General features: G+C 39.0%; 1 protein-coding gene across 19 annotated transcripts in view; it reads right to left on the bottom strand.

The window, feature by feature from the left end:
* Positions 1 to 12,077, bottom strand: part of LOC117425531 (kinesin-like protein KIF1B) — an 85,164-nt gene extending 73,087 nt beyond the window's left edge. For 6 of the 19 annotated variants that reach the window (XM_058993177.1, XM_058993176.1, XM_058993182.1 and 3 more), the window contains exons 1-2: positions 11,751 to 12,074; positions 8,526 to 8,679 (exon numbers count right to left, since the gene is read on the bottom strand). In XM_058993177.1, the coding sequence (XP_058849160.1) occupies positions 8,526 to 8,631 (106 nt within the window). In that variant the 5' untranslated portion in view covers positions 8,632 to 8,679; positions 11,751 to 12,074. Of the gene's footprint in view, positions 1 to 8,525; positions 8,680 to 11,750 lie in introns of all 19 variants that reach the window. The other 13 variants (XM_058993171.1, XM_058993174.1, XM_058993175.1 and 10 more) reach the window with 5 other exon arrangements.

Below are 12,077 nucleotides of genomic sequence, written 5' to 3' on the forward strand. Positions count from 1 at the left end.
TCCTCTCCACAAGCAAACTGCATTCTCATACCGAGATAACAGCAGAAGCTTTAAGCATTCATTTGTGGGAGTACAACGAAGCACCGAGTCTGTAGCTGAACTCAACCGACTCTGAACAGAACGAGCTCTCCTTGCTTCCCAAGAAACGAAAAATGCTCCGTGCAGCTGAGGGAAAAGGTCAGAGTAGCATATTCCTTAAATCAATACCACAGCCCGCACGGTAGCCCTAATGGATTAACGACCTGTTTAAAATGAAGTACCTCGATTCCAGTACTGTGCTTTTTACCCTAATCCAACAAGACGCCAGTATGATTATAGCGGTGATCCTCTTCAGAAACACAATCCATTCATTGTCCTTTGAGAGAACCAAGTGTCCTCAGAGATCTGTGACCAACAGGACATGAGCTTAAAGGCACCGGGAACAAATCTATATAAATGACGCCGCCACTACCACATAGCCTCAGGAACTGAATTAAACACCAGATCAGAATCAGCAGGGCTGTTCTGTGCTGCTTTTTATGCGGAAGGTATTCTCACCCTTCATTAGTAGTTTTGTTTCTTTCCATGCTTCTCATCTTTATTGATTTTATTGGACTTTGTTCCTCTGCTCCCATGGAATGTTAGCAGACTGCACCTCACATAGTACTGACCCAGCCCCAATGTAGTCACAGGATGCTAGAGGCATAGTCTAGGAAGACAACGGTTGAATAAGCAAGTAAATAAGCAGACAAATGAGTGATTGTTTCTCTCTTACGTGTCCTACTGGTTTGAAATAAAAGAAATGTATTTAAAGCTTAAGGAGTCCTGCACGAGTACAAAACTCCCACGTTTTTGCTACTCATTATCTTTTAATTGATTATTTAAAACAATAATAATAATAATAATAATAATAATAATAATAATAATAATAATAAATTATAATTACAGTGAAAATATCCAATTCAAATAATTGTTGTCATCAAATGCAGAATTGAGTATAATAGCCATTGTAATTTGCTAAAATATAAAGAACCTTGGCATATTTCTCCTGACTTGGAAATCTCCAAAAAATACAGCTTTCAAACAGCAGCAAACACTTACAAATAAGCAGGACAAGTGGTGTCAACAGCTTTGAATTACTGGTTTAGAAAACACAGTCAGCCTTTTACATACAGTACTGCATTGTGGGAATGACACAGTTTAACCCCGCCATTCCCACAATGCATCATGCTTTCAATGCTGCATACCAAGTGACATCAGTGGTATGCAAATGCAAACCATCCATCGTTTAGGATTATCTGTAATCTGTAACTGGCTGATCATTTGTTCTGGAGGCAATGCTTCGTAAGGCCAGCCAACTGAAAAAAAAACACACGCGTGAACGATTACTGCATATATACAGAACCATGCCTTTCTCCAGCAGACAGCCTCTCATCTGTTATATTTAGGGGTTCAGTTTTTAGGTTTTAACTGATAAAACCACAAATACACCCCTGAAACAAAAAATAAATAAATAAAATGAAACCACAGTTTGCCCTTAAAGCACAGGCAGAACAGCAGAGACTGCAGCCTCTTTTGTCTTCACATTCCCCCAGCGGTTCATGGTGCAGCGGCCTGGGTTTTGTTGCAAGGTATATCTCACACTATAATTCCCATCAGGGCTGTTTTTTTACTTGAGCAGTTATTAAGAAGACTATCTTTGGGCAATACCAGACAGAACTGGTCAAGAAAAAGCCCTGATACACTGATAAAAACAGAAGCCTTAGTTATTTTTTCCTGTTTAACTATCCCTCTGTTCTGAACACAGACCTGGTTTAATAAGTAGCTTCAAAAGGTGTTTGCTACAGTGATCACACTGAATCAGTGACAATGGGCTGACTTAAAAAGGAGGTGCTAGGATTGGTTCTGAATCACACCTCAGAATTATATGTGAAGGTGGTATTAGAATCTAGTTGGCTCACTCATTAAAATCGGTGGGACCCGCTTTTTGTGAGAAACACAACTGGTGGGCTTGCTTGAGAGAAAAATAAATGTATAATAACGTTTGGTATTCAGTGAACCTGCTCAGTTGATGTGCTTCCCAACAGCTTCAGTCATCGCCTGTAAAGTTAAAGAGGCTGCTTCAAATCGCACCACCCGCCACAAGAAATATTCATGAAGTATTCAGCAATACAAATTAAAATAAAAACTCAAGAAAACAAGGCAGCGATAAAAACTAAAATTAAACCGCGGGAGAAATATATCAAAATGGATAATTGGGTGTCAAAATGCTACTCCCCAGCACAACTGTATTACTCGGATGTTCTTCCATTCATGAAAAGTTTGCTAATAAGAAGGCGATTAGTAGTACAAATAATGCATTTTGAAGTGTAATTATGATGCGATGGTTGAAGTACCTTCTAATAACACAGCTGGCTTGAATGCAGCCCAGGGAGTTTACTGCGCTCTGTCAGGTCAAGCACAGAGCTCCACTCGCTGTTTTCTAACATTAAGCTTTATTGAACGTTTCACTGTACCATGTTTATGAAGCACTTTCCAATCTGCTATACAGTAGTTGTGTCAGCAAAGCTATTCATAGGAGGCTGTGTGGTCCAGTGGTTAAAGAAAGGGGCTTATAACGAGGAGGTCCCCGGTTCAAATCCCGCCTCAGCCACTGACTCATTGTGTGACCCTGAGCAAGTCACTTAACCTCCTTGTGCTCCGTCTTTCGGGTGAGACGTAATTGTAAGTGACTCTGCAGCTGATGCATAGCTCACACACCCTAGTCTCTGTAAGTCGCCTTGGATAAAGGCGTCTGCTAAATAATCTAAATAATAATAATAATAATTATTCATCTGGCTCAAAAGTAACATCAAGCTTTCTGAGGAGGAGTATTCATTTATATTAACACGTGTACAGATTTAGCTAAAACGCTATACAAATCAATGAAAGATCTTTCATTATGAACACATTCTTGGGCACGTGAAATCCATTTTACTGCTGAATTTTGATTTAGCACATGGCATTTCAGCAGATCATTAAAAAGGCTACAGTTCAAAGGTCAAAGCCATTAATCTGATGTGTTGCTTCTCAAAGTGAAGAAAAGGTGTGGCTTATTTAAACACAAATGCTTAAGAAGGGATAATATTTACTGCCGAGCAGAGTTACAAAGATCTCAGGGAACATGTGCTTGAAAGGTCAAAGTGTCTGTAAATGTTGGCAGTGGATCTTCTTTATTGCATGACTTCGAAAGCGCAGGATTAATACAATGCAGAGGAAACTGCTTGCTAATTGTATCAATAAATCCTTAACACTTGATGACTATCTCACTTTGTTTGTTAAAGGGAAAAACAATCTGTATTTATTGTTTTTCAAGTGCTAAATAGTATTGAACGATATAGCAATATCTTTATTACCCAACCCACTATAGCTGACAATATGACCTAGATATCCAGCTAGAATAACTGTGCTTGTTATCAAACATAACAGTAGAAGTAAAATGGGTCTTCTTACTTTCTACATTAACACCAGAAACACCTTTAGTGTTCATTTTAATTGAAATGTTTATTATTAATGTTTTTTTATTAATTTGTGTTGCTTATTAATTAACCCTGCTCATTTCAAAATAATCCCATGAATATAAATGGGTGTTTGCTAGGTTTAGTGCAGTGCTGCTTTTGTTACTGGCAGGGTTGCTTGAAAATTAATACTGCTACATTTTGCTTTAGGACAAAATAAGTCAGCTGATCTACTGCATACCATGGTACAAGAACTCCCAGGATTCAAATTACTACAATGAACTAAAGCATAACTAGCAGTTTACAAATGAGGGAGTGTACAAAATGAAGTGGTAGAATGACAGAAATGTCAAATCAGATTTTTAGTGTCCAATATTCAAAGGAATTCCTCCTTTAGTTATGACAGTAATAGTGCAGATTTTCAAGCAGAAATGTTCTGTAGTAGCTGATTATTACATCCTCCAAGGGCATGCTGTCCCATCCCAGAAACAATGATTAAAGTGAATGCGTATTGTGAATGTGTATTTAAAATCGGAACAACTGACAGCCGAATGCATGGAGATGAATGCATGCCACTGCACCCGACATGCAGTTCAACATGAGCGGAAAGGGGTTGCAAACTGAAGCTTCAGCTTACATGCAAGAAGAGTGCTCTGTAAATTGCAGTTGCATTGCTCATAATGTGCATTCTAACTTCCCAGCTCCTTGTCTGAATGTAATATACTTTCAACCTGCAGTTCAAGAAAGGTTCTAGCAATATTTAAAAAAAGCAATAAGTACAGTATACCATATTGAGAACCAGCTCCATTATGCCTGAAAACCAATTACGTTTAGCGGTTTGTATAAAATGGTGGAGACGGCTAATGCGCTTGGTTGTTGTGAAACAGCTTTTTAACAGTGTTCCCTTGGCATCACCTGGAATGGATTCTGCATTTACCATGTTGTATTGTGGATCTACCTCTCTGGGCAGTTTTAATGCTGGCTGACTCTGTAATGCCGAGATATGTGAAAAACCACAGGGGTTAAATTGGTTAAACAATTCCTCCTATAGAGTTCACCTTTGAAGTTGGACATTTGAGGAAGATATTGTAGATTCATCTTTCACGACATCCCCATATATAACACACTAGTGTTTTACAGAAATCAAAATGCAGCACTAGCAAATCATATTAGCACAGCGACAGGACTGTTTGTACAGTACAGGCTGTTAAGACCAACGCACTGTATAACATTTTAAAACAAAGGCAGTGTGCTTTTAAATACAAGTTAACACTTGGCAATCCTCCTACCCACTAACATTTAATACAAAAAAGGAAAGGTGGGTGTTATTCTGGTATGCTGTGCACAAGACATCCTTTTTTGAAGAGCACAGTGTTAAGATGGCCAATTGCTTTTCTTTGGCTACTCTAAATCGGTCGTTGTTTTTCTTTCAACAATGTGAAAATGAAAAAAGCAACAGTAGCATCCTGTAATGGCTTCCTGCAGCCACTGACAGTCTGCCTTTGATTTCTAAATGAAACCATTATTGCATGGATGATGCAATCATACCTCCACCTTTCTCTGGTTTCTTAATTTCAGTCCCAGAAGGGCTTTACATAAATCAAGCGTGCTACTCCTGCAGGCACTTGCTGTGGTTGAAGATTATAAAGGCTTTATATTACATAACAGTGACAAATGTTTTAGTCAGAATTGGATATTTTTTTAATTGTAATTTTAACCGCCCAAAGATTATCTCCTGACAGATACATGAATAGGTCAGCCAGGGTGTCCTCGGCTCACCGGGCACCAGCGACCCCTGTAGACTAACCGGGCGCTTGCGGGCTTGCCTGTAAGCTGCCCAGAGCTGTGTTGTCCGCCGACGCTGTAGCTGGGCTGGCTGCATGGCGGGCCTGCAGAGTGAAAAGAAGCGGTCGGCTGACGGCACACGCTTCGGAGGACAGCGTGTGTTCGTCTTTGCCGCTCCCGAGTCAGCGCAGGGGTGGTAGCGGTGGTTTGAGCCTAAATACAATTGGGCATCTCAAATTGGTGGAAAAATTGGGTAAAAATTAATTGGTGACTACTAAATTAAAAAAAAAATAAATGATGTCACACAATTACTTAGTTGAGTGAAAACAAGCTCTATCAGCACAGGCCTGTCTTTCCATGCAGAGAAGCAAGGAAGATTAGAGAGCTTTTACTGGGTCCAACCAAACTGCCTGACCTTCTGACAGGCCATAGGATTAGACGCTTCAAATCAGGTCAGCAAGCGTGTCCATACTTAATGCTCCCAATTAACGTGACCTCCATCGCTCGACAGCTCTCTCGACCACACCAATCACTCCCTAGTGGACGCGCAGTTGATCCGGACTCCACATCGTCATCAGAATTCTCCGCGGAGGCAGGTATCATGAGCCCCCCTGTCTCACCAGGATACATGCAGAGCCGGGGGAACAAACTTTAAGTAACAGCAGCCAGTTCCATTTGCAGTGTTTTGTGTAAACTCGAAACAACTTGTATTATTGTAAACACTGAGGCCTTCCAGTCATTCCTCCCATCAAGTGCTATGAAGGCTAAGCAATCCCACAGCTGTAGGCTTATTGGAAATCCAAATTCAGAAAAGTACAGTATAGTAACTTCTGATGAATGTAGGCTGAGGAATCCTACAACATCTGTTTAATATTTTCAACACAAATATCTGATTAATCTGACCAGTCTGATTAATGACCATCTTCCCAACAGACCATTCAATTCTAATTGACACAGTCAGCATGTTGGCCATTTCCCAGGTTGGACTGCCTCTGTCTTGCTTGGGACAGCCATGTGAGGAAGAGAGAGACTGCTTGTTGTTTTCTAAACTCCACATCTGAGAAGCACAACTAACTGAAAGGTCTCTGCAAGCATTTGCTGAAGGAACACTAGAACTTGAACACCGATAACTCATTTTGCCCCTCGTGTACGTGTTTCAAATCATGTTTTGTTACTTCAAATGGGCTACGGAGTTCTTGAAGGATGTCTATTTAAACAATTCTGCAGTGGCAGTGAATCTAAATACTGCTGATCTTAAACTAATGAAACCTGCCCTAACATGGATCTCTAGCCACTATATGTTATTGCATTTAAGCAGGGTCAATAAACCACGGTTAGCGCAAAGGCTGTCATGAAAATATATCCCAAGTCTAAGATAAAACTGATTTGATTATTTTATTAAGGAGTTTATCACCTAGATTCCTAAAAAAATGTAAAAACCTAATGGACGATACAGAATTCATTCCCAGTGAAACGCACACAGGTTGTACTTGAACTGATGGTGGCTGAGCTTGTCTTATAGTCCTCTTCTTGCGCTCAGCTCATCCCAGATTACTGATGGTGCCATTATCCAAGAAGCCCCACCAGCAACGGCCACCAGCCCACTCACAAGATATACTATTTCAACATTCTCAGAATACCACTTGCAATCTGCTCTGATCAAGGAGAATGGGCCTGCTGCCAGCCCAACAGTCTGTTCCGTGCAGTCTGTCTCTGCACATGCGACACAGGGTTACACTGCACATTTTTTCATTTACTCCAGTTAACTTCTGCATAAAAAAAATAAATCAACTCGGAGCCTAAAGCAGGCTTTAAAAGTTAAGAAAATTAAGAGAATGCTCAAAAAGTGTTTATGAGCATTCTCTTAAGTTAAGCAGTGCTTTGAAAATGAGAAGGAACAAACATGCCGCCTCTACAACAGTTAAGGGTTTCCTGAAGATTTGCTTTAATCAAAAACAGTCCTCAAAGCTCTGTGACTACGGCCATGTAGCTGTAAACAAGGTTCAGTAGAAACAGTAGAAAGAGTTCGAAATCAGCTCATTACTTTTTACATCCTTACACATTTACTGTCGTTAAGTGTCTTGATGTGCTACGATCTGGATAATGTAATTGCCATTTAAAACTAGATCTGATGAGCAGTTACTTTATCTGCTTGCTGTGTTCACTCACCTCTTAAACTTAATAACGCCGACAACCCTAATGGCCACAGAAGCCTTGCAGCCGATATGCTGGATGATGCTCAGTGATTGGTGAGCCCCTTGTATCTCTAATGGCTAGGCAATCTTCAGTTGCCAGTGGGTCTGGTGAGTAACTTATTTTCATGTGATATCAGGCACAACTAGGTGAAGAGGCTTCAACAGAACTGTGTACTTCGTCATTGATAAGCGATGGTTACTAAAGAGTCATTTGAAAGGCTTGCTCTCATAAATCTTACTATTCCAGTCTTAGTAGCCTGTACTTATAGGTATCATGTGTGTTTCTGATTTGTAGGGTCCTCATAAAATAATATGGGGACCCTTATCTTAATCGTGCTCGTCCGTGACCCCCTACATGGTGAACACGATAACTGTCTTGATGTTGCAGATGTTTGGGATTGCATTTGAAAGGAATGTAATCATGAGGACTGTATCGGCCCTGGTTAGTTTTTTTTTTTACTAATTGAAATGACAGATATTTAATCTCCCTCCTTATGCGATCCTTGTTTTTGTTGAGCAAGGTTTTTTTTTTTTTGTATTGTCTTTTGGACTGCTGAACGTTGACACTTTACACCACATACAAAAAATATTTTTAAAACCGTGACATTTTTCAAGAGGATTTCTAATCACAGTCATTTTTACTAAAAACAAAATTATTAATGGCATGACAGTTACTAAAATTATAAGGCATGGCTTTGTTTAGCACGTACAACGCTAAAGACTTTTTGCCAGAGGCTTATTTCTTAACATGCACAGGTACACACTATCTATAACAAAGCCCTCCACCCTAGTAAAGATATTTATCATAAAAACCAGCGTATACAAATTCAGAACATGGGGTTAGTCACCATTGCCCCAGGGATCTGAATTTAACAGCTGACCAGTCTGACGTTCAGTAATGGCCATGCTGCAAGCCATTTATTCAAGCTTCTATTTTACACACAAGAATTGCTTCCTGATTTGTAAAGAGTGAAATAAATCTCCCTGCTTTTAGCTACAGCGCCGGATAACATAGAGCTTGTATGGTCTAGCCACCACGTGAGCGGTTAGCAGGACTGAAAGCACTCACTGGTCGTGTTGCCTTGCATCTGGATAATACATTTGGAGTCATTGGCCATCTCTCTGGAGTTGAAGGGTCGCACCCTCACTGCTACTTTCACCGAAGCCCCCGACATCTTGCTGTGTCTGTACTCGTTCACTTTACAATTCCACTGTTGAGTTTCCTAGAAGACAAAATGAACACATCAATAAAAGACTGCACTAAAGGTAGTGTTGTCAAACAATTTATAGGACGCACTTTAGCTGTGAAATATATTCATCAAAACTCTACGGACAGGTGACGCTGCTATACAGGTGGGCTTTTATACAGGTTTGTTTTTCAGTTCCCTCTTCCAGCCCTGAGAGAGACTATTCTTCTGAAGGGTCCATTTAAAAAAAAAAAAAAAAAAAAAAAAAAAAAAAAAGATAAAGAATACTAATGGAAGAGTCCAAGGCAATACAGCATTGGAACTCTATCTGAACCAAGTCTCTCACTTCCACAAGGCTCCACAGCCATTATGAGACACACAGACTGCAATATGTTGAAGGACTGTCAACGGCAGAAAAACAAATCTGATGCTACTGTTGCTTTGCCCTGTGCGTTTTGTCTTCTAACAGGAGATTTCCATGCTGGAGGAAAATGCCAAGTGACTATTTTGGGTGTGGAGGCACCACAGGAAATGAGAATCTATTGTACTGCCTGTGTAAATACTGTATAGAATACAGTGCGTGATGTCACATTCTGGGTCAATATCAAATTGTGAGTAATCCTTTTTTTTATCTGAATACTGTGTGTGGTGAAGTTTGTCTACAAGGACTCTGTTGTCCACTTCCTGTTTTACATTTCGGAGTCCTTTGAGAATTATACAATAGTGAAAGCAGTTTGGAGAAAAAAAATACATCCTAATGCATGCATAAAAATAATGGTAATAAGACTCCCATTGCACAGCAGTTTGATCCATTCCTGGTTTTACTGGGAGTTTACCAAGACCCCTTAGTTACCTATACACTGTGGTTAATCACATTAAAATCATGAATGGGTGACACTGCTATGCAACAGGAGTCTTATTCCCATCCCTGAACTAATTGGATTATTATCTGTTAGGTCACACAAATCATAATTAAGATTGAAGGAGTGCCATGCATCAGGGATGGAAGCAAGACTCCCATTGCATAGCAGTTGGCTCCATTCCTGGTTTTACAATGACTTCAAGACACTGTGGCTAATCAAGCTCATAGGAAATCCTGGAATAGGTGAAACTGGTCTGCAGTAAGAGTCTTTTTTCCATCCCTGCTTACAGTACATTTTGTACCAGTATATACTCAGCGAATATCATCAAATGAGTCAGGAATTAAAGTTGGCCTATTTGTTTTCATGTTCTGTCAACTGTGGCTCTAGCCATTGTTTTTAGACAGAGATGCCATCATTAGTGTGGAGAGACAGCCTCCAAACATCTTGGTTTTCAGACTCTGGGGAATTTTAGTGGGTTGGGGCCTGCCAGGAAAGAAACCTATACTGAAGGGCAAATGGTAAACTATGGGAAGCCTATGGCAGATGAAAACACAATTACAGTGCAGAGTTTCTCTAGGAGCCTATTATCAGTTTTCATTTTTAAATTTCATACACAAGTTCCTAAAGTTGTAGTTCATTAAGATATGCTGCCAATAAACCATAACCTCAGTACCCTTTCCTTTTTCATCTCGACCCTGTTCATTTCATAAGAAATACTGGTTAGTTTTACACACTTAAATTTGCTGCACCGGCTCATGTATCTATTCATGTAATAATATATACACATTGTAACCGTCAATAGTGCATTCAAGTCTTGTCAGTGTTTGTTTTATTTATAAATACTGTGTTAGAAAATGTATATTGTTTATAATCAAGGCATGTAATGGAATGTTTTGAGCTATTTCCTTATCGCAACATGGCTGCCATAACCTTACTGCAGTGTGATAGGATTATAGCCTAGCCTAAATTGGGCAAGATAGGTTGTTTATAGAGTTTTGCAATTACTGTAGTATACTGCATATACGATAATTTTCCGTATCCTTTCCTCCCTGGAGGTACGTACAAGAGAATTACAATTTTTAACTTTATTAGTAGTATTATTATTTGAGAAATGACCACTAAGCAGTTATTAACCAATATGTAAAAATAATAAATATTAAAAAAAAAAAAAATTAAAAAGAAACACCAGACGGTAAAAATGTGGCCAATATTAAAATAAATAAATAAATAAATAAATAAATAAATAAATGCCAATCGAAAAACATAACACGATTCCTGACTGCATCAACTTTGCTATTTAACACGTTAACACAATTATTATCTGGTTTAAAACTTTAAAATCTCTTGTTTTCATTGCGATCGTGCACGGTGGTACACGCCCCGGTTGCTCTGCACCGCACAGATTGGCCTGGCACAAAACACTGAAGTAAATAACCAAAGCAGAAAAAAACGCTACATTCGCACATCTTTGAAATCTATACACATATCGGCACCGTGCTGACAGCAACGCGTCCTATTGTTAAAACGTGGCTTTATTAAGAGAGTCTTACTAAAATTGGTTTCATTATGATTATGATTATTATTATTATTATTGCTATTATTTTTTTCTTACAGTATCTTGGTCTACGATGGATCGTAAACCCGAATGATCGCATAGCGGTAATCGATATGCAAAAGTAATTCTGGAAACAATTTCTTTACAACACGATATATTTTATTTAAAATGCGGGTTACCCTACTTTGATAATCTATTTTTTGATAAAGAACTAATTATATATATATATATATATATTATTGTAGGTTATTTGCTAATCCCGTGTTTAGATTATCCAACTTCTTTATGACATTAACTGTTGGGCAAAGAGTAATATTGTATAACTTATCTGCAATCTGATTAGCTAATAATGTATTTATGATATTAAATGTAATGCAAAACACATTCCAACACTGCATCTACATTCTGGGTGGCAGTTTAGGTTCTAATGTTGCAAAACAAAACAAACGAAAAAAACTCTAATCTGAATATTGTATTTGCACGACGTCTCTATTTTAAATACTTTGGGTATTTAAATAATTCCAATTGAAGCATTCGGAATTACTATCCTTAGCGCACAGATAGGTAATACTGTATACTGTATTGCATACTAATAGTCAGCCAAAAACACAACAGCAAGAAAATAATTATAATATGCACAATTATTACATACGTTAAAACCACGGAATGCAAGATAAACATGTTCTTACCTAGAGCGATCCTCCTGCAGGATAATGAAACAGAAAAGACTGGAGAAGAGAATCCTGCTGGCACAACGTCACGGCTCAGTGTAAACTGCTGGTCACGAAGTCAACGCTTCTTCTATTGTCACAAATATCCATTATAAACCGACTTCATATCCTCCAAAACGGCTTCGACTGCAGTCGGTGCGCGACTGCAGCTCTAACTTTCCTACGGCAATCTAATACTAAAGCAGAAAAGGTTAAGCGGCGAGAAGAAGGAAGAAACCCCCCCCGCCCCATCAAAGAAAAATCTATTCTGCTGCTTCTCTGCGGCGCTGAAAAAGAACTGGAGCG

The sequence above is a fragment of the Acipenser ruthenus genome, chromosome 20 (assembly GCF_902713425.1).
Source record: "Acipenser ruthenus chromosome 20, fAciRut3.2 maternal haplotype, whole genome shotgun sequence".
In the NCBI taxonomy this organism is placed as follows: domain Eukaryota; kingdom Metazoa; phylum Chordata; class Actinopteri; order Acipenseriformes; family Acipenseridae; genus Acipenser; species Acipenser ruthenus.